This window comes from Danio rerio, chromosome 21, assembly GCF_052040795.2.
Source record: "Danio rerio strain M-AB ecotype USA chromosome 21, GRCz13ab, whole genome shotgun sequence".
NCBI classification, from domain to species: domain Eukaryota; kingdom Metazoa; phylum Chordata; class Actinopteri; order Cypriniformes; family Danionidae; genus Danio; species Danio rerio.
The window spans coordinates 39442287-39466221 of NC_141041.1; the positions used below are offsets into that span (position 1 = coordinate 39442287).

Consider the following 23935-nt stretch of genomic DNA (forward strand, 5'->3'; position numbering starts at 1 on the left):
GAAGGTAGGGATTAAAGGAGAGGATGAATATGGAGAGTCATACAAGCTTGACATCAGAGCCAGGTGTGCATCTCCACTGTTTTCTTCCTCTAACCTATAATAAGACATCAATGTCAATTAAAAGCATTGTTCTTCACAATGAAATATGGCTTAAAACCTTATATGGTGTCTGGTGTTTATGGACTCCCTGCCAAATTATTATTACTTGTGTTGGAGTCTCTACCTGATTTCCTAATCCAAAACCTCAGGCCAATCCTAAAGTCTCTCCCACACCTAACCCTACATCTACATAATTTATACCTGTTCAAAAGGAACACTTTTGTATTGGACAGGTGAAAATTGGTACCTTTAGGGTACACTTTTGTACCTTTAAGGTTCACTTTTTATACCTTTAAGTTACTATGAGGTATACATTTATACTTTTTATATCCTGTCTCCACTGACTGGTACAGTACGGTATGATACGAGATGGTACTTGTCACCTTTATCAGGCTTGATTTTCCACTGCCTCAAGGATACCCTTTTGATGGTCGTGGTGTACGACAGAACGTTTTAGTCAACGTCATTCCTGCCAAGGAAATGTCAAAATAAAGCTGTATGGGTTGTTCACATATAATATGAGAAGCATATAAATGTTCATTACTAACTTTTCTATGAACAGGATTTGATTATAGCTGCAGATCAATGATGAGTGCAGTCTGTGATATGTTACCATTTACAGAAAAACTACACACAGCATACATTTAGTCCTTATTTGGGTTCAAAAATTACACACAACATATAGCCCACAGACAGTGCAAGCCTCTCTTCTGTATCTTTATTCTTCACCAGCATATGTAACCTCCTGTAAGAAAGCATTTCTGTCATTCCGAGTTCATAATAGTCCACAATGCGATGATAATAGCTATACATCGCAGTCTGTTCATGTTTTTGGTTGGTAAAAGAATCATTCACTCCTTCGGGCTTCTCCTTTGTTTTTTCATGCTTTATTCTCATGTTTGTCTGTTTATGAAAAGATCGGATGTCAGTAACACTTTAATAATCACGCAAATGTTATTATCATCAGCTCTAGAAGTTAGTTATTTCAAATATAGACACGCACAAGAGCGATCCCAAGGACGCGAGCTCTCTGGAGAAAGTGAAACTGCTCACACTTTTAGACAATCACTCACTTTTATCAATGCGACGACAAGGTTTGTTTGAGCTCAGGTTGACCATGGCTCATTATTATATGCATATAGTATTAAGATGTAATGTCTCGGCAGTTTATTTAAAAATGGCATTTTTTTTTGTTTTCATTCTTCTGCTTGTGTATGCGCAAGTGGCACTTCTCTGTAAACCATAGCATTTAGTTGCATGTCTAGCTTTGCCTTTTGGTACCCTTTTGCCGTGCTTGGTAGCCTTTGCATAGGATCCCCAAAAAGTGGTATGGTACGGTTCGCTTTTGGTACCTTTTGACAGTGGAAACGGCCATAAAAGCGCACTAAACATACCGTACCGTACCACTCAGTGGAAACGGGCCATTAGTTATTAATATGTACATTTAAGGACCTGATAGGAAGTAAAATGTACCTTTTGAAAATGTACCACCCTAGAGACGGATTTTGTAGCTTAATTTCTTGAGAATTTACCAAAACATGGGTGTAATAATGTGACGGGTATCGGAATATTCCACAACAATAGGATCAGTAACTCTTAATCTCTTTGGAACTGAGCTGTTTAAATAGATGTTGCCACCATGGCCTTGAACATGGGACAAGTGGCAAGAAAAATACTTAGACAGTTATGAAAAAGGTAGGACACCTTATGAAATTGCCATTTTTCAATATCAGGACATTAAAACGAAATTATAAACACCAAAATGAAATTATGAACAACGATATGTTGCATTGACAAAAATCATTCATTCATGCATTTTTTATATTTTTTTTGGCTAAGTCACTTTATTAGTCTGGGGTAGCCACAGTGAAATGAACTGCCAACTTATCCAGCATATGTTTTACGCAGTGGATGATCTTCCAGCTGCAGCCCATCATTGAGAAACATCCATACACACTCATTCACACACATACAATTTAGCTTACCCAATTCACCTATAGTGCATGTTTTTGGACTTGTGGGGGAAACAGGAGCACCCAGAGGAAACCCAAGCAAACACGGGGAGAACATGCAGACTCCACACAGAAATGCCAGAAAAGGCTCAAACCAGCAAACTTCTTGCTGTGAGGCGATTGTGCAACTCACTGCACCACCATGCTGCCCAAAATTGGTCATGCAACAGGACAATGATCACAAGCACACCAGTAAATCTACAACAGAACAAGTTTGGAGTAGACAAGTCAATATCCAGCCCTCATCCTGACTTAAATGCTGTGGCAAGAGCTGTGCAAAATACACCAAAACTCCTTAAAGGGTCACGAAACAACAAAACACATTTTTTGAGCTGTTGACAGTCGTATATGTGTCCCACACTGCTAAAAACACTATTAGGACACCTATATTTCACTAAAAAGTGTAAATTGGTTGTTTTTGCGATATTTCAAGCAAATTCGTACTTCCGGTTTGAAACTAATTTTTGAAGCTGCGTCACGGTCATGACATAATAGCGTTGTATTCCAGCGTGCAGACTGGACGTCTGTGCCAGAGTGTGTCTTATTACATCTTACAGTGTGATGCATTAATGCATGAGTAAGGCTTGGTTCAAACCAATCAGCGCGCTCTATTGTGCAACTTCATTAATATTCATTACTGTCATAGAGTTTAGACGACAAGCGTGAAGTGTTGCTTTTATAGTTTGCTGCCGTAAAGTTTTGTTTTCATTTTCTCTCTGTGAGAGCTCAGCTGGAGTCACGTGTGGATTAACAGTGTACGCGACGCTCGACAACAATAACTTACGTGTCTAAGGAGGATTATTGTTTACCTGAGAGCTGTTCTCATCTGCAAACGCTGAGATCCAGATTCACTTTAGTCTCCTCTTAATAAAGACGCAGCTCTAGTTGCTGGTAATTGTCCTGTCTCTACAGATTTGGTAAGTGAGCGACCAGTGCTCTTTGTTTATTCAGTTTGTTCGTATCGAACTAAGTTAACTATTGCACCGAGTGTAAACATGTTAGCACTACAACCAAACTTTACCCTCGTGTAGGATTTTCACCTCATTTAGTGACCGGAATAACACACGCGGCTTTATGACGCTACCTGCCGAGTGCATCTAAGTTTCTGGGAAATGCTGAGTTTTTTTTTCTCTCATTCGCTGTGCGATATCAAACATTGCATGAAAAATACACGCTTAGAGCAGTTCCTCGAATCAAATATTTCGTTTGTCGCGAGGGACATGAATGAATTCCCTGAATAAAAGAGCCAAACTGCAGTTAAAGTCCACCATTTAATAATTTGGCAAATAATTTGACTACAGATGTCCATGTAAACACAGTCACTTTGTCCCCTGTGTGTGTGTGTGTGTGTGTGCGTGTGTGTGTTTTGTATACAGTGGTCTCTCGCTATAATGCAGTTCCGCACTTTCAATCTTCCATTCTATTTACTTTTCGGCTTATTCCCTTTACTAATCTGGGGTTGCCAAAGTGGAATGAACTGCCAATTTATCCAGCACGTGTTTTGCGCAGCGGATGCCCTTACAGCTGTAACCCATCACTGGGAAACACCCATACACACTCAATCACACACATACACTACGAACATTTTAGCTTACCCAATTCACCTATAGCGCATGTCATTGGACTTGTGGGGAAAAGCGGAGCACCAGGAGAAAATCCATGGGGAAACATGGGGAGTACATGCAAACTCCACACAGAAATGCCAACTAATCCAACCGAGGCTTTAACCAGCGACCTTCTTGCTGTGAGGCGATTTTGCTACACACTGCGCCACCGGCTGTGCGCACTCAAAGCAGCACCATGCATTTTAGAAATGTAAACATACTGTAGGTTTATATCAGGGTATGCACAACGATGTCTGCGGTGCCCAGTTACGAGTCAGGACACTATTCATATTTCTGCTGCGCCACAGAGCGCTATCTGAATTATTTTATTTTAAATAACATATTATTGTGTGTGTCCGGTGTGTGTTACTTCTAACTGTCATGTGCCCAGCGCATTCAGTGTGCAATCCCCCTAAGGATGGAGTATGCTTTAGTTTTGTGGATCTGTGACTGCAGGAAAAAGAACAGTACACTGGATGCCAATATTATGCTCACAAAACTAAAAAGCTGTACGAATCTTTTGCTGACAGGGATAAATGTTTGAACCTGACAACAGATTTTGATCTTTGGTTTCATTCTATAATAGGCTACTGGACTTAATTTTTACGAAAGTTTGAACTTTAAGTGTTTGAACAAAAGAGAAATTTGTAAAAATGTTAAAGGTGCAGTAGGTGATCTGCCAAAATGCTAATCGATTAGCATATTATCTTTGAACGGTGGGGAGGGACTGTGATTTAAAGCCACACCTCCTGATATCGCAATACCGCGTCACAATAGCAGACAACCCATTAGTTCATGTCATTCTCCAGTTAGTTAATGTTTGGCCAGCAGCGTGCAGGAATTACATTTATTACTAAGCCACACTTACATGCCGTTTCAGAGTGAATATTCAGAGTAGCATGGTAAACAGTATAGGAAGGGTGTCACTGTTTAAAAATGAACCAGTGTGAATATAAAAGCAACTTCACCTCATTAAAGCAGGTTAGACAGAATAGTGCCTTTTACTGATGTTTTGTTGTTAAACCAAATAAGAATATACATTATCGATGCTATCAAAGGTCCCTTATAAAACTGAAAACAGTTCAGTTCCTCTGCCGGGAGATTTCAGTGACTCAACAACAACCCTGTGCATATCATAGACTGCAAAATATAGGTGCATGTAAGCCATTCATAACAGACCACAATCTAACATAAGCTTAGCCTGTCTAAAATAGTTTTAAAACAGAACATTACCTAACAGTAATACTTCATCTATGGTGTCGTCCTTCCTTCCATGCAAAAGTAACTCCAATATTGATTCGGGATTTTCAAAAGGTTCAATTCAGCATTTGACTTCACCGTGTCTGTGATTGTCTCGAGTGTGCAGCACGTGTCGTGAACGTGCGGCGCTCATGCAGGTGGGCACGCATGAATGGCGGATTTGTGAAAAGAGATGCGCAGAAGTCCAAATTTGCATTTGCTGACAGACAGTTTGAGCTAGTTATTGGAATTATGGGAGATGTCAGCTCAATAATATCTAATTAGATGAACATTTTTAGTTTTATGCCTTACACAGAATATAAAAATACAGAATATAAAAATAGGCAAAAATGTTCCTGAAGACAATCAACTACTGCACCTTTATTGCCAGTGTGTATACATATATATATATATATATATATATATATATATATATATATATATATATATATATATATATATATATAAATGAACAATATCAGTCTTGCAGCACTTCTGAATAACTCTCCATCCACACTACACCGCTGAAAACACATGACTTGATCACACACACACAAACTCACGACCTACACTGCACAGCGATGAGAGCTGTGCACATCTGACCGCACATCAAGTATCTACCGCTGGATCTAATCTCACAATATTTGTTAAACGTGATATTTAATTCATCTTGTCTCCATCTAACAACATATTCCCTTACTTTAGTTGTTAGAATCCATTACTTGTTCTCAGGTAACATGTTTTGGCTGAGCGCAAAGATAAATTAATATATTAATTTATGACGTCTCAACATTTTTGGTGTCTATTAAGTTGCTAATATCAAAACAAAAATAGACAGTTCCTCATTTCATGTTTTCATTTTATTTCATTGCTGATTCACCAACATAACATTAGAGCTATTATTTGAATGATTCTCCAGCGTAATATCTAAAGCAATGACAAAACAGGTGATTTTGCTATAAGGATGAACAGCATTAAATGCCATCAGTCTACAGAGATTTCTCAGTTGAAATCGGAATATCACAATAATTAACCTAAAAAAAGCCAAAGCTAAGCAAACACCAGGGGCCTCATGTACGAAGACTTGTGTGGAAATCATACAAAACATTGCGTACACACAAAGCTGTAAATGTGCGTACGCAGAAAAAAATTCAGATGTATGAAACACTGCATACGCCGAATCTCACGCATATTCTTTTGTACATCTGAATGAACGTGAAACTGAGCGCAACATGCACGAGTGCAAAACCCCTCCCTGCCTCCTCCCCCGTATGAATATGCTAATGACTCTACTTTGGCAAAACCAAACGAAAAAGCAAAGGCAAAAGCAAGCAAAAAGAGAAACTTTGAACAGAATATGAATTGGAGGTGCTGCTTTCGGAGGTAGACCGAAGAAAAGCAGTGTTATTTGCAAGTTTGTCCTCCAGGAATTAACAACAAAAGAAAAAAAACAGAGTGGGAGAGTTTCGCTGATGCGGTTAACACAGTTGGGTCTGAACATCGCACTGAGTGAATTACAGAAGAAATAGTGTGATTTATAGGTGTAAAATGTTGTAGTACCCTCTACAGTCTCAGTGGCTCAGCTCATAAAACGCAAGTTAACATGTATTGACACGTGAACTCGGTTTGAATCCAGCGTCTGATGAAGTCTTCTTCTTTTTTTCCCCCACTACATATCAGATTTTGCCTACTATTTATCACGAGAAAGACAAGTAGGATTCATTAATGAGTTTGTGCATCATATTTTATTTGCACATTTATTGAATGGAAATGTTTCTGATTCACGCATGCAAATTCATCTTCAGATAGTGTCTTTATAGCAATGTGCGTGCAGTAGATAGCTCAGATTACATTGGGAAAACCGCTGCAAATTGTGCTTTAATGTTTGGCTGGTCAACTGTATGGTATGGAAACCTTATATACCTGCTAGATGAACCTGTCTCATACAGCTGCCATTGTAAGGCTCAGACACTTTGTAGAGAGCAATTTAACACAACTGCCTCTAGGAGTCGCCAATGGAAATAAAACAGACACACAAAAAAATGTGCGTACACCAGCCATAAAGCTGGCGTGGAGCTGCGCACATTCCCACGTTCAGTTCATCGTTAGTAAATCCAAACGTGAGCGATTCTGAGTGTGAAACCTGGCGTACGCAAAGTTTTTGTGTGTACGCAGCATTGATACATGAGGCCCCTGATTACTGTGGTATAAATACAGCACAACAACATACAATAAGATTGACTTAATGCGTCACAAGTTTTAAAATGATTTGATCAGCTGTAATTTGAAATTTCCCTCCCCAAGGACTTTTTATGCGGTCTTTTTTGCCATCTTGTGGCAGAATGTCAAGCCTCTTTGCCGCTGATGTGCTGAATAATTAAAACTGCATAGTTGCAATCTAAACAACCATATTCTTGCCTAAAAAATTTGGGCGGAGTATTACACAAGTATGAAGAGGCTGTACCAGTACTGTTATTGCAGAATATTGAAGGGCTATTAGCCAGATTCGAGAATCATACTCTGTTGTATTACGTATATGTATACGTATAAATTGTAATCCATCATATTACTATTTGTACTTGTGCTTATCATCCTTGGTACGCATTTGTTTTTTGTTAAAAGTCAGAAATGTTTTCCAAAAGTATATTGTACCGATTTCAAACTTCAAATAATACTGTACACACACAGGTGTGTTTTTGTGAACTGTGGGGACATTCCATAGGTGTAATGGTTTTTATACTATACAAACAATGTTTTCTATTGTTCTAGATAGTATCTATCTATCTATCTATCTATCTATCTATCTATCTATCTATCTATCTATCTATCTATCTATCTATCTATCTATCTATCTATCTATCTATCTATCTATCTATCCATCCATCCATCCATCCATCCATCCATCCATCCATCCATCCATCCATCCACCCACCCACCCATCCATCCATCCATCCATCCATCACTCCATATGACAATTTCAAAAAAAGAAAAACAGACAAAAGTTTCCATCTTAATTTTATTACTCAAAGAAAAAACAAAACAAAACGAAAAAAAAAAAAAAAGAACAAAACAAATCTACCAAGATGTCCATAGGGGTGTTTTATTCATTGTGGCATGTGCAAGGCTGTGATAAGTGTCTGTTGCCATTTTTAAAACAAGATTCAACATCATTGATAGCTGCCGATTTGTGATTGTGTTTCCTATGGAGCCACTAGAAATATTGAAAAATAGATTTAAGAGGCAGCGCTTTATTTTCAATCGTTATGTGTCATTTTTCTTTGTTGTATATACAAGCATGCTCGCTCTGGATGTGCATAAGGGTAATTCTCATCTCTTTTTCATCACTAAAAATGTAACCATGTAATAACAACGTCGGAATAGCAAACGCTAAAGCATTTTTACAAGTCTTTATAAACAGGTAAAAACAGAAGGGGTGGGGGTACTGTAATACTGTGTTTATAGCAACATCAAATGAACACTTTTTTTTTCTTTTTTACTTTTACGTTAAGGAGCAATAGAGAAAAACATTGTCGCGGGTCAAAGAAAAACATACAAAGAACATGTTTCAAGATCACTTGAGCATCTGTTTTTAAAATGCTGATTAAAATACAAAGGAAAACGACAAACCAGATAATGAAATAAACACAAACGGCAGAGAAATGACAACATGAGGAAAAAATTTCTACACTTCCTAAAAAAATACACCAAATTAGAAACAAAAAAAGTATTGATATACTGTAGAATCCCTTTTTTAAAGGCAAAACAACAAAAAAGACAATGTTTAATAAAGAAGCACACATCTTAGTTGGAGTCTGTCCATATAATATGTCTTTTCTGTCCCTTTGTTTAGCGACAAATTGCTATACAGACTCGTCAAGACTGTTGTGCTGTTCAGAATCACTGGTGCACAGAATCATGGGGGATCAGCAGATAACACTCAGTAATAATAATAATAATAATAATAATAATAACAAACTGGAGATTAGGGGAGGGTGATGCTGTGTGCTTCACATAAAGACGGGTATTTCATTAGGTAATGACATTTTAATCCAGAAAAAAAAACAACAAACACTTGCTTTAATCTCAAAAAAGTGGGATGTAGAAGTAGTCAAAACAAGAGAGAAAGACAATTTTTACAAGTCGGTGCATGTGGTGTGGAAAGGTCGTCGACGAGCAGTGCTCCAGAAACATTCACACGCACACACGCGTCTCACGAGGACCGTAAGCGCACTGCACCTCCACACACATAAATGTACATACACACTCAAGTCCTGTACACGGGTTTCAGGTGACTGCTCTTCAGCACCCACACCACTTTTCCTTAGTGGAAAAAGCTCCGTCTGCCTGTGGGCTGAGATGTCTGTCATGGTCGTGGAGCTAAAGATGTTAGAGTCTTCAGTACATGATGGGGGGTTTGGAGTAGGGTCTGTTTTCTGTAACGAAGGAGAAAAAGCATGTGAGAGCAAATTCGTAGAGGGAGTTCCTTCCGTTGGAGCTGTGGCTATCCATTACAATAAGAATAATAAACACTTGATTTTTGACAAAAACGATTAGATGAAAATAATCATTTATATAAGAAAAGACAAAAGTGTTCGGAACATTAAATTAAATAAGCATTTTATTTATTGAGCAAACATCCTTCAGGTATGTGAGATTGTGGCATGAGGAAGAGTCAATAGGGCATTTTACAGTACACGTCAATGCAACAAATATAGGATACAAAAAAACAAGATTAAGAAAGGATGTTATTTTTTGAGTGAGTTTATTAAATTAAATGAAGGATTCCCTTCATTTTGTATTTCATTATATGTTTTAAATACTTTTTAGTGTTTGTGGGTGACATTTTAATCACTTATTTCCGCTGTATTGTTTCATAATGTGTTCTTTTTGATTTACCAAAAACATTTACTACAATTGTCAAATTGCTTTACGTACTTTATTACTACTAAATGCTCAGTAAAAAGGAGTAAACCCTATTTGAATATGAATATTTTTTTTTAATTTATTTTATTTTTTTATTTTATTTTTTTCATTTCTTAACCATCTGAAAAAAAAAGATATATCTATTAAGATTATTTATTTAAGATTAAGATTAACTATGCAGGTTTGGGTAATGAGGCTAGTTAAAGATGGTTTGTTCTGTAGACTATCGAAAAAACTGCTTAAAGGGGCTAAAAATATCGACCTTAAAATGGTTTAAAATGTGTTTTTTTTATTCTACCCACAATAAAACAATAACTATTTTTTCTAGTTTTTTTTTTTTTTAATATTATCAGACATACTGTGAAAATGTCCTTGCCCTTGCTTTGTTAAACAACATTTGGGAAATATTTAAAAAATCAAAGAGGAGGCTAATTATTCTGACTTCAGCTGTGTTCATATATATATATATATATATATATATATATATATATATATATATATATATATATATATATATATATATATATATGTATAATTTTGTTTGTTTTAAAAGGTCACGAAACACCAAAACACAATTTTTGAGATGTCGACAGTCATATATGTCTCATGTTGCTAAAAACACTATTAGGACACATATATTTTGAAAATTGGTTGTTTTTGCTTCGTCTACAGCATATTTGTTTTTCTGGTTTGAGAAGAAATTTTAAAACAATGTCATGTCACTGAAATGAGATCATTGTGTAAAAATCAGCGTGGAGATTGGCTGTCTGTACCAGCCGGTAGAAAGTGACATCATTGTGTCATCGGCACATCTGTTCATTAAATCATGAGACGAACTTCCTATCAGCACGCTCTATTGTGAATGAAATGCAGCTTCATCCATTTGCATGATATAGCTTCGAAGACTCCTTTTACCTGCTACAGTGTTCAAAGAGACACCACATTGTTTTGCCAACCGTAATTCCAACAAGTAGAAGAAAAACAATTGTTCGAAGACGTGGGTCGTCAGTGTTGCGCTTATAAATGTGTCGCAACAGAGGTTTTGTTTCCATTTGCCCGTGATAAGAGCACAGCTTGCTTGTGGACTCACATGTGTGGATTACAGTGGTCTGCTAACATGCGACAAAAATATGTGGCCTGGCTTGGTTTTTGGCCCTTTAAGGAAAAACTTTCTTTTGAAGGTGAAAACTATACAATATTTTAACTTGATCTGAGAATTTTTAGCTATTTGCACTAGAAACGAGATAAAGCAAAGTTCGCAAAGCATTTTGCATTGTGATTATTCAATTTCTGTGGCTGAATACTGTTAGACTCCCAGAAAACAGTCAAATAGAGCTATTCAAACCATTTTGCAAAGCTGTATATATATTGCAATATTTATCAGAGAAAAATAAAATATAATATCAGAAGTGTACAAATCTGTGCAGCCCTAGTTGACTCCCACCAATAAAAATTAGAAGAAAAACAGACCAATTTAGCACAATACCTCAAAACAAAATCCCAAGACTTCATAATTCAAGAAGCATAATCGAAAAAGGAACTAGACAAAGACACTAATGTCTTTCAACATCAAAATGGAACGAGTTTTCAGAATGAATCATGTTTTGCGGTGGCCGTAAAGCACTAGATCAGAGAAAACAGCTGGTGGTTGAGGGGCAAGAGCGCTGCAGATGCATGTTAATCGGAGAGCTCGCAGCGCACCGTCACACAGGAAACAGTTCATTAGGACTCGAGAGCTTTTACATCTTCAACATGCTTGTTTCTGCGAGCGCCAACAGATGAGCTAATATGTATGCAGGATGTAAACAAAACAGCACTCAAGGTATATGGACGACAAGCGTGCGAGAGCGTAAGAGAGGGAGAGCGGGAAGGTAAACCGTGGTTTGAAAGCCCCTGCATTATCTATACACCGCCCAAAATCGGCTCACATTTAAAAGACAGAAAAAAAAAAAATGGAAAAAAGTTTTGTTGACTGGAAACACTTTTCATAAACTGAGGCGTATACAAAGGTCTTTATTTTTTTATTTATTTATTTTATTTTTCATATAATTTGTTACATTTATATATATTTTCTTCAAATTAAACCGTTAATAACTATCATTAAAATAAAAACACAGGACTTAAAATTCATTTAAAACACAGAGTAACACTTGAGATCAGGGGTTCTTAATCTCGGTCCTGGAGGTCCGGTGTCCAGCAGATTTTAGCTCCAACTTCAATCAGACACACCTGGGCTAGCTAATCAAGCTCTTACTAAGTTTTGTGGAAACATCCTTGCAGGTGTGTTGTGGCAAGCTGGAGTCAAAATCTGCAGGACACCTCCATGATGGAGTCTAAGAGCCCCTACTTTTAGAATAAGGGTCCAAAATAATGCATTAGTTAGGCATAAATTAATGGTTATATTGTTCACAATTAACTATTAATTAAGAACTAAAACACTAGTAATTAAGGGTTAAGAACATTTTTAAGGGTCCCGAATTATGAAAATTACTACTCTGCATTGTTTTAATATTACATTAAAGCAATTAGTTAAGAATATTATTATTATTATTATTATTATTTTTACTATTACTATTATTATTATTATCATTATTAAATTCAGTAGAAATTACAATTTTAACCCTTTCTATAGCTTAATGGAAATTTCACTGAAATTGTTGCTCACAATTAACAATTTGAAACAAATCAATCCCACACTGACCTCATAGGCCTGTTTTTAGATAAAAAAAAATCTTTTTTTGTATAATTTATCATTTTAAATGCTATAATTAATTTAATGTAATATGTTTTTTTAAGATTTATACAAATAATTATTTAAATGTATATATATATATATATATATATATATATATATATAGATAGATAGATAGATAGATAGATAGATAGATAGATAGATAGATAGATAGATAGATAGATAGATAGAGTTGAAGTCATAATTTATTAGCCCCCTTCAATTATTATTAGCCCATGCTTATTTTTTCCCAAAATTTCTGTTTAATGGAGAGAAGATTTTTTTCAACAAATTTCTAAAAATAATAGTTTTAATAACTCATTTCTTAAAACTGATTTATTTTATCTTTGCCATGATGACAGTAAATAATATTTTACTATTTTGCTAGATATTTTTTAAGACAATTCTATACAGCTTAAAGTGACTTGTAAAGGCTTAACTAGGTTAATTATGTTACTAGGCAGGTTAGGGTAATTAGGCAAGTTATTGTATAACAATGGTTTGTTCAGTAGACTAACGAAAAACAATATATAGCTTAAAGGGGTTAATAATTTTGTCCTTAAAATGGGGTATAAAAAATTAAAAACAGCTTTTATTCTAGCCAAAATAAAGCACATAAGACTTTCTAGATGAAAAAATGTTATCAGACATACTGTAAAAAATTCCTTGCTCTGTTAAACATAATTTGGGAAATATTTAAAAAAGAAGAAATAAAAAATCAAAGGGGGGCTAATAATTTTGACTTCAACTGTATATACACATAAAAATATATATACTGATTTTTGAAACTCAAATAAAATCATTATATTAATAATACTATTATATTAATATACTATAAATATACTATTATATTACTAATATTATTGTATTAATTTTATTTTCAAATTATTTTGAAATAAATGTTTAATAAAGTTCCATTTGTATTAGGGCTTAACAATATCTCATTTGAGCATTGATATCGCAATGTGTGTATTCACAATCGCAGGAATAGATTATTTATTAGAGATTAAAATATAAATATATTATTGAATATATTATTGAATATATATATATATATATATATATATATATATATATATATATATATATATATATATATATATATATATATATATATATTTCATTAGTTATACAATGATATTTTACATTTGATTTGATCAATTTCTGTACTTGGATTCTGTTAGACTTTCCAATAAAAAAATAAAAAAAAAAAAAAAGCACTGTTTGTTTCACTTTCATTTTGGCTTCTGTTGTATTTATATAAACTTGTAATTCATTATATGTTATGCAGATGCACTGCATGGAAAAGACTTAATCATCTCAGTTTTTCCCAGATCATTTTAAATTAATTAAATCCTTTCAAATAGAACAATTCAAATCATCTGATGAAATTATGTTCATATCGCAATATACAGTATATCGTCACCTTGGACTTATAAGGTGCTATCTGCGTTCTGAATGATTTTGAGATATTGAGCTTTAAAGTTCCCCTTCGGTTGGGGAACTTCAGTGCCATGAATGGGAGGATTCGGATCAGAAGCCGCTTATCTGGAGAGTATTGAACGGGCCAATGAATGAAATTAATTGGCAGCGTAAGCTTGCGCAGGTGTGCGACATCTGCAATCATCTCAGCATATAAGCACACCTGAAGCCAGCAGACGCCATCCTTTTCGCTTCAGATCCTTTCTGAGTGAGTCGATGAGGGTTCCTCTTGCTGATCAGCACTTCAGAGCGAACGAGTGTGTCTCCCGGTCCAGAGTGGGTCTTCGCGGTGGCAGACGGTCGAGCTGGGTTACTCCCTTGCCTGCGGTTCTTTGGGTCCGGTCCTCCAGAGCGGTGCGTATAGTTGCAACTTTCCTAAAAGAGCAACACAGTCGTGCAGCACGTCCTTTTCAGGATGGCGCTCCGACTGTGCGTTTCTGGATGCGGGGGTTTCCTGGCTCCGGATGATGGACACGATCACTGCATTGCATGTTTGGGGGTCCAGCATGTTAATGCGGTGCTCGCGGGCGGTTCATGTCGTCATTGCGATGCCATGACCGTTGCACAGCTAAGATCGCGGCTAACTTTCGCAAGAGAGCGAGCCACCCCAGTTGCCTCCTGTTCTAAAAAAGCAGCGGGCGCTCGGGCAGATCTGAGGGTTTCAGCGGGAGCTAATCCGCCGCCCACGGGCTCGCGGACCTCTCGCTCCTCACGGCGCTCCATCCAAGCTTCGGGTGGTGAGAGTGATCCGTCTAACCAGATGGTAGCTCTCACACTCGCTGACACCGGAGATCAGATGTCCTCCGCGGCATCGGAGGGTGGGCTTTCACTGTCCGACGAAGATCCGGACCCGCTCGCCCCCTCCGGGCAGGTGAGCGCTGTCAAATCGGATCCTGAAGCGGACATGTTAGCCGTGCTTTCCCGGGCTGCTTCGGCCGTGGGGTTGGAGATGGTTTATCCCCCAGCTCCGCGGCCGGACCGACTAGATGGGTGCTACGTAGAGGACCAGAAGGCGAAGCCTTCGAAGCCTCTCGTCCCCTTCTTCCCGGAAGTGCACAGTAGGCTCACGCAGTCCTGGAGGGCACCTTTCTCTGCCCGTGCTGCGAGTGCCTCCGCCCTCACCGCCCTTGACGGCGGAGCTGCCAGGGGGTATGAGGCGATCCCGTCAGTGGAGCGCGCTATCGCGGTCAATCTTTGTCCGCGCGGCGCCTCTACGTGGCGGGGTTTGCCCCGCCTCCCGTCCAAAGCCTGTAGGTTGTCTGCCTCCCTCGGAGCCAGAGCTTATAAGGCTGCGGGCCAGGCTGCTTCTGCTTTGCACGCGATGGCCACCTACCAGCGCTACCAAGCGCAGGCGCTGGCCGAGCTGCACGAGGGCGGGTCCAACCCAAGCTTATTACATGAGCTGCGCACCGCGACCGACTATGCTCTTCGGACTACTAAGTCCGCCGCGTGTGCGCTGGGGAGGACGATGTCCACACTTGTGGTTCAGGAACGCCACCTCTGGCTAAACCTGGCCGATATGCGCGACGTTGACAAAGTTCGCTTTCTTGACTCGCCCATATCCCAGGCTGGCCTGTTCGGCGACACCGTCGGTGAATTCACCCAGGAATTCAAGGCGGTGAAAGAGCAGTCGGATGCGATGGGCAATGTCATCTATCGGCGTGGCCGTAAGCCCGCTCCGCCCGCCGAGCCATCCACCTCCGCTGTTCCTCGCCGAGGGCGCCCGCCAACGAGTGCTGCCCCGCCCCCGCCTGCGCCTCCGGCCAAGCGGGCGCGGCGTTCACCTCGAAAGCAGGCAGCCCCTCCTGCCCAGGGCGCCGTTAAGTCCGGTAAACGGACCGCGAAGCGTCTCTGAGACAGGCCATCCGGAGAAGAGGAAACTTGCTCTTTCCCCGCTGGAGGGCGGGGCCCCGATAACAACGGTACTTTTCAGTGCCACCAAAACATCAGTAAAAGAGCACTTTTTCCCTTCCCCGGATGTGACTGCACGAGTTCTGCCAGTCCGGGACGCGCTGCCTTCCGGCTCGCAGACTCTACGTGCTTCGCCAGTGGCTCACGAGCGCTGGGGGGACGGTCTCCCTTCCCTCAGCCCTCCAGCCCCCTCTCCGGAGTCAGGGTGCGGAGCCAGAGCGAATCGCTCTCCTCCAGCTTTTCCGCGGGACCCTCGTGCTTCCCGGATCAGCACACCCACTCCGCGCTGCCCCACCGCTGGTACGTCAGCGATTGTAGCGATGACTCCATTAGCGAGGGCTCTGCCTGCCTGGTTAGCGCGGGCCAGCCCCTCGCGGTGGCTCATACGCACAATCAGACTCGGTTACGCGATTCAGTTCGCGAAACGGCCCCCCAAGTTTACGGGCGTGTATTTCTCCAGGGTCAACCCCCTGTCCGCCCCTGTCTTGCGAGAGGAGATTGCTGCCCTCCTGGCGAAGGGTGCAATCGAGCCGGTTCCTCCAGCCGAGATGGAGAGTGGGTTTTACAGCCCATACTTCATCGTACCCAAAAAGAGCGGTGGGTCACGGCCAATCCTAGATCTGCGCGTTTTGAACCGCTGTCTGCACAAGCTGCCGTTCAGAATGCTCACGCAGAGGCGCATTCTCCAATGCGTTCGTCCTCGGGATTGGTTTGCAGCCATAGACCTGAAGGACGCGTATTTCCATGTCTCCATTCTTCCACGCCACCGCCAATTTCTGCGGTTTGCGTTCGAGGGTCGAGCGTGGCAGTACAAGGTCCTCCCCTTCGGGCTCTCTCTGTCTCCGCGGGTCTTCACCAAACTCGCGGAGGGTGCCCTAGCGCCCCTTCGGCTCGCGGGCATTCGCATACTCAGTTATCTCGACGACTGGCTGATTTTAGCCCACTCGCGGGAGCAATTGATTATGCACAGGGACGAGGTGCTTCGGCATCTCCGCCTACTGGGGCTTCAGGTCAACCGAGAAAAGAGCAAACTCGCCCCCGTGCAGAGGATTTCTTTTCTCGGGATGGAGCTGGACTCGATCACCATGGTAGCGCACCTCTCCGAGGAACGCGCTCGCCTGTTGCTGAACTGTCTGAGGGAGCTCGACAGCAAACTAGTGGTCCCACTGAAGTTCTTTCAGAGGCTCCTGGGGCATATGGCATCCGCAGCCGCCGTCACGCCGCTCGGGTTGCTCCATATGAGACCACTTCAGCACTGGCTTCACGATCGGGTCCCCAGACGCGCATGGCACGCGGGCACACACCGGGTCTCGGTTACTGCGCTGTGTCGCCGCGCCCTCAGCCCTTGGAACGACCCCTCGTTCCTACAGGCCGGTGTGCCTCTAGGACAGGCGTCCAGCCATGTTGTTGTTTCAACAGACGCTTCCAACACGGGTTGGGGGGCCGTGTGTCGCGGGCATGCGGCTGCGGGCCTCTGGAAGGGTGCCCAGCTGCATTGGCATATCAATCGCCTAGAGCTGTTGGCAGTGTTCCTCGCTCTCCACCGCTTTTTACCGGTGCTGGAGCGGCAACACGTGCTGGTCAGGACGGACAGTACGGCGGCGGCGGCGTATATCAACCGCATGGGGGGTATGCGCTCTCGCCGCATGTCTCAGCTCGCCCGCCGTCTGCTCCTCTGGAGTCACCCGCGGCTGAAATCGCTGCGCGCCATTCACGTCCCAGGCACGCTCAATCGTGCAGCCGATGCGCTCTCACGACAGCTGTTACGCCCTGGAGAATGGAGACTCCACCCCGAGTCTGTTCAGCTGATATGGGCGCGATTCGGGGAGGCCCAGATCGATCTGTTTGCTTCCCCCGAGAACGCTCACTGCCAGTTGTTTTTTTCCCTGACCGAGGGCTCTCTCGGCACGGATGCACTGGCCCACAGCTGGCCTCGGGGCATGCGCAAGTATGCGTTTCCCCCAGTGAGCCTGCTCGCGCAGTTTCTGTGCAAGGTCAGGGAGGACGAGGAACAGGTTCTGCTAGTTGCGCCCCTTTGGCCCAACCGGACCTGGATATCAGAGCTCTCACTCCTCGCGACGGCCCTCCCCTGGCGGATCCCTTTGAGAGAGGACCTACTCTCTCAGGGACAGGGCACCATCTGGCACCCTCGCCCCGATCTTTGGAACCTCCACGTGTGGTCCCTAGACGCGAGGAAGACTTAGGTAACCTACCGACTGCGGTGGTTAATACCATCACTCAGGCTAGAGCCCCCTCCACGAGGCGCGCCTACGCCCTGAAGTGGAGTCTATTCACTGAATGGTGCGTCTCTCGCAGAGAAGACCCCCGAAATTGCCAGATTAGTGTTGTGCTCTCTTTCCTTCAAGAGAAGTTGGACAGCAGGCTGTCGCCCTCCACTCTCAAGGTTTACGTGGCCGCCATCTCCGCTTATCATAGCGCGGTAGCTGGCGGCACCGTGGGAAAGCATAACCTGGTCATCCAGTTCCTTAGGGGTGCTAGGCGAATTAATCCATCTCGCCCCCCTCTCATGCCCTCTTGGGATCTCGCCCTCGTTCTCACGAGTCTGCGATCCGATCCCTTTGAGCCACTCGAATCAGTATCTCTAAGATTTCTGTCCCTGAAGACAGCTCTGCTGGTTGCGTTGGCCTCCATCAAGAGGGTCGGGGACCTGGAGGCATTTTCGGTCAGTGACTCGTGCCTGGAATTCGGGCCGGATTACTCTCACGTTATCCTGAGACCCCGCCCCGGTTATGTGCCCAAGGTTCCTACCACCCCCTTTAGAGATCAGGTAGTGAACCTGCAAGCGCTGCCCCCGGAGGAGGCAGACCCAGCCCTTTCTTTACTTTGTCCAGTTCGCGCTCTGCGCATTTATGTGGACCGTACTCAGAATTTTAGATCATCTGAGCAGCTCTTTGTCTGTTATGGCGGTCGGCAGGCGCCATTCTCCCTAACACGGAGGTACGTGCGCCTTTTTTATCTGTCAGTAAAGTTCCCCGTCAGGTGAGCCCTGCAGATTCCTCCGTGGCCCCCAGCACTGACTCAGCGGAGGAGTCACTTGCTGGCCCACTACGTTGTAGGTCTGCCCGCTGGTCAGCCCGCGTTTTGGGTATAGGTGCCTGCTATGCGTGATCCCCACTAGGCGATCCCATATGCTTATTCCGCCACGGTTAAGTCCCCCCCCTGGGCGGACCCGTGTCTTCCCTCTCCGCTAACCACTCTTTGCTATGCGTACTCCCCCTTTTTTAGGGCTAGTCCATAGGTAAATTCTGCCATCTATCCCCCCCTTGGGTAACGGATGGCCTCCGCAGCGTCCTCCCTATCGGGATTGCACGCTTCCCAACGTACTGTCGTATTTCCTAGAATTATCTAGATGCTCACGACTTCCCAAAAAATATATCTAAATCCGTAAAACTTCTGTTGAAGTAGGATAAATTAGGGCCAGGGACACGTTGGAGGACCGCGCCCCCCATGATGTGGGTGCGTCACGCTTGCTTGACTATCTCCTCATCGGGGGTGTTGGTAAGGTGCAGTCATTATGGCGCTTTCCATATTCTCCCATTCATGGCACTGAAGTTCCCCAACCGAAGGGGAACGTTCGAGGTTACAGAAGTAACCCTTCGTTCCCCGAGGAGGGGAACGGAAGTGCCATATTCCGTCGCCATAATGACTGTCCCTTAGCTGTTTGAAAGTCTCTTCAGCTTAAAAGGATGGCGTCTGCTGGCTTCAGGTGTGCTTATATGCTGAGATGATTGCAGATGTCGCACACCTGCGCAAGCTTACGCTGCCAATTAATTTCATTCATTGGCCCGTTCAATACTCTCCAGATAAGCGGCTTCTGATCCGAATCCTCCCATTCATGGCACTTCCGTTCCCCTCCTCGGGGAACGAAGGGTTACTTCTGTAACCTCGAACGTTTTTGCATTACATATAGCAAACAGTATGTGTGTAAAATTTGATTTTAAAATACTTATAAAAAACATCCCATAATGTAAATAAGTTGTCATTTAATAAGAATATATGAATAACTTTTTTTGACAAATTTTGACAAAAATATCAGATAAAACCTTATAATTCTAGGATGAGGATATCGCAGCAAAATCAAAATATCGCATTGTCAGATTTGTTTCAATACCATGCAGCCCTAATTTGTAGCTTCAAGATTAATCGAACATCATACAATTAATTGCTCAATTAAAAAAATTGTGCTATTATTATTATTATTATTATACAGTAAATATTGTGTTTAGAAATGTGTTGAAAAAATCTTCTCTCCGTTAAACAGAAATTGGGGAAAAAAATAAACAGGGGGGGCTAATAATTCAGGGGATCTAATAATTCTGACTTCAATTGTATATTTATTGTTTTATTTATTTTTTATTTATCGGTAACAAATATATTTATTGTGGAGACAATTACATAAATAATCAAAAATATACATATTTGTTGGCTTGTGGTCCAAATTGAACGAGTATAAATTCTATTAAATCTAGTGCATTTCGGTTAAGTTTTATGTCTATTTATAAATATTATGTCTACTTGCTTAGTTATGTAAATAATTTTTGCATGAATGGAAGATAAAGGGATACAGGGAAATTGTTTAATTGTTTTTAGTATTCTTTACCTGATTTTATGAAGATGGATTGTTGGTGATTGGAAAATTAAGACTAGCTTAAAATTATACACTATATTTTAGTGAAAAGTATTGTAGATTTTGAAATTTTAACACTTTTTAAGACCCCGTGGATACCCTGTTATTGATTTTTCTCTTCTGAATGACTCCTCAATAAATCATAAATTATTGTTTATTTGCATCTTTTGTCTGTTGTATTTAACAAAGCTTGTTATTTTAAGTGATATTGAATACAGATGTGCTGTGCTCATTCCAATTAACCAAAAATTAAGAATTCTTTACAAGCTACTCAGGTGATCTGGTGAAATTACCTTTCTATGGCAATATATATTGCAGTGAATGAAAATATTGCGATGTCAGTGTTTTTTTTAGTATTGTGCAGCCCTAATTTGTATTATATATTTCATGCTGTAAAGTATTATAAATTAGGTGATTTGAACTGTGTTCACCAAAAAAGGTAACATCTAATAAAAGACAAGCTATTATAAAATATATTTTAATTTCAGAGGTCGACAGTCAAATGTTTTTGAATGTTTCAGATTTCCACTGATCTTTTCTTGATAAACAATTAAAGGCGCTGCTTTTCTAGTGTACTTGTGGAAAATGTCTGATGTTTAGATAAACTGCAAAATTGAAGTGATTTCTCATGTTCAATGTTTTTTTTTTGTTGTTTATATACACAGCATGAATACAAAATTGCATGTGACATTCATACTCTATAAGAACCATTTGCAATGCATGAATGCCACACTGAGGCCTGCTCTTGCAGAAGGGAGAGAGAGAGAGAAAGACGCTAGAAGAGATAAATAGAAGGTGGGTATTTCACTTGCTCTGAAATATGAGTTACAAGTAATATCCTGAAGTGCAATTAATTGAGTCCTATGGCTGACAGCAGACTAAATCTGCCATGATGAAGCTGTACCCGGGAGACACCGGAGCAAATAGTTCATACACTTAATACAGAGACCTGTCAGAGTAGGACACTGTCTGTTTTGTTAAGCAGGAGGCAGGCCCAAATACCAGGATTCAATGCTTCCTGATGATATATTTCACTGTTGAGAATGTTGCATGCCTTTTTAACATCAAACACTAAATTAAATTTGAAACAATTTCAATCTGGATCTTTTCCATTTTAAAGAAATTGTTTGTCACATACAGAATTGTAAAGACAAGAAGTTTTCGATTATTTGTATTAGTAGACGTTTTAATCCAAGTATTGGAAAATGTGTTCTTCCACTTTTAGGCATTATGTGCTTTTCAGGGTATAAAAAACACCAACAAGTAACTTTACAGTATTTCAAGAAAATAAATACATAATTTACTGATGAGTTTTTATATGTGACCCTAGATTACAAAACAAGCTGTAAGTGTAGATTTTTGGAAATTAAGGCCTAAGCCCAATTCGATTTTTGTACCCTTATCCCTTCCTCTTGGCCCTTACAACCGAGGAGGAATGGAAAGTGCTTTATAATTTACCCCTAAGAAATGGGACACCACTACAGCACCTGCACATGTCATCATGTCATCGCGATCTCATGCTTTATGTGAGATCAGACGATCGTGACTGCTGTAGTTATTCCAGTTGTGTTATTTTCTGGTATTTATCTTCAGGAAATCATTAAAAGCATATATTATGTTATAACGTGTAATGTAGCAATAAGATCGTAACTGTTCTGTGCATTTACAGAGTGGCCATATTTATCTATGTAAACACACCAAAAACAACATTAACATTATAGCAGACGCTGTAAAAAGCCCATTCCCAGCAACTAGACATTACTGACAGTGTACTTGAGTGTCATTGAGTGTCAGAATGTGGTGGGACTGCTGTACAGGAGTAATGATTATGGATTATAGATCACAAAATGTTGCTATTTTTTATTATTATTATTTTTAAGCATGACGGTAAAACACAAACACGGTTATGAATGCATTAAAACATGCTTGTTTGTTGCGAAAATTCTCAATAATGACATAAAATACAAATTTGTGGATCTCCCTACTTCCGGGTGCAGTGATTCTGCCATTGTGGCTGGAGTATTCTGGGAAATTTTCTTACCCCTTGGTTTCCTTCCCCTTAGCCCTACACCTTCAAGCTGAAGAGAATTGAGAAAGGGGAAGGAGTCTTGGAGGCCCGGTGTCCAGCAAAGTTTAGTTCCAACCCCAATCAGACACACCTGGGCTAGCTAAACAAGCTCTTACTAGGCTTTCTAGATACATCCTTGTAGGTGTTTTGAGGCAAGTTGGAGCAAAAATCTGTAGGACACTGGCCCTTCAGGACCGAGTTTGGACACCCCTGGGCTAAGGGGTAGAATTGGGATTGGGCCTAAGATGTATGCATTATATGAAAGTCAAATAAGATTTCCTGTTATTGCTAGTGTTTTGGAAGAAAAAGGAGTTTCCAACATGTAAACCATGGCTTTAAGAAATGACTTCTACTTTACATTTAAAGCGAATTAGGTACTGTTTGAAAAGAAAACTTTTTTTACTTTTTTGACTAAATCTGGCATCATTTTATCTATAACCTTTATCTATAACAAAAACTCATATCTATAACAAAAACTCATAGACTAATGCATCATTTGTATGTAAGGTTTTAATGTTCTTTCTCATGATACTCTGCGGGGGTATGATGAAAGGGGATTACTTGTAATGTGGGTGAGTTTATTTTAATTTTTTCTTTTTTCATTTCTCTCTATGCATACGCTATCGGTAAAAAGTTTGGGGGCAGTTTTTGTTTTTTTCAAAGAAAACTATTCTGTTTATCAAGACGGCATTTATTAAATGTAAAACAATTGTTAAATGTTTATTAAAAAAATTAAAATAACTGCTTATTGTATGTAGTTTTAAATTAAATTATTACTACAGTCATTGCTGTTATTACTATTATCATTAATAATAATAATAATAATTCATTAATTCATTTTCTTGTCGGCGTAGTAACTTTATTAATCCGGTGACGCCATAGCGGAATGAACCGCCAACATATCCAGCAAGTTTTTACGCAGCGGATGCCCTTCCAGCCGCAAACCATCTCTGGGAAATAATAATAATAATAATAAGGTCACACTTTATTTTGATGGTCCGTTTGTTTAATTTATGTTACTTTGCATCTACATGCCAACTAATTGCCAATAGATTATAAGTAAACTTGAAGGTTGGGGTTAGGGTTTGTGTAAGTTGACATGTACTTGAAAAGTTTCTTATAGTCAAAGGAGCAGTATCAACAGATAAGCACACAGTCAACTAATACTCAAATGGACCATCAAAACAAAGTGTTACCAATAATAATAATAATAATAAT

At 40.5% G+C, this 23935-nt stretch overlaps 2 protein-coding genes across 3 annotated transcripts in view; one reads left to right on the forward strand and one right to left on the reverse strand.

The window, feature by feature from the left end:
* The window catches only part of LOC147838916 (uncharacterized), a 166036-nt gene extending 149644 nt beyond the window's left edge, over window positions 1-16392 (forward strand). The window contains exon 2 of the mRNA XM_087301816.1: window positions 14483-16392. Within this exon, the coding sequence (XP_087157942.1) occupies window positions 14506-15945 (1440 nt within the window). The 5' untranslated portion in view covers window positions 14483-14505 and the 3' untranslated portion in view covers window positions 15946-16392. The remainder of the gene's footprint in view (window positions 1-14482) is intronic.
* Window positions 7957-23935, reverse strand: part of dacha (dachshund a) — a 302853-nt gene continuing 286874 nt past the window's right edge. The window contains exon 12 of one of the 2 annotated variants that reach the window (XM_087299132.1): window positions 7957-9387. In XM_087299132.1, the coding sequence (XP_087155258.1) occupies window positions 9350-9387 (38 nt within the window). In that variant the 3' untranslated portion in view covers window positions 7957-9349. 2 annotated transcript variants of the gene reach the window in all.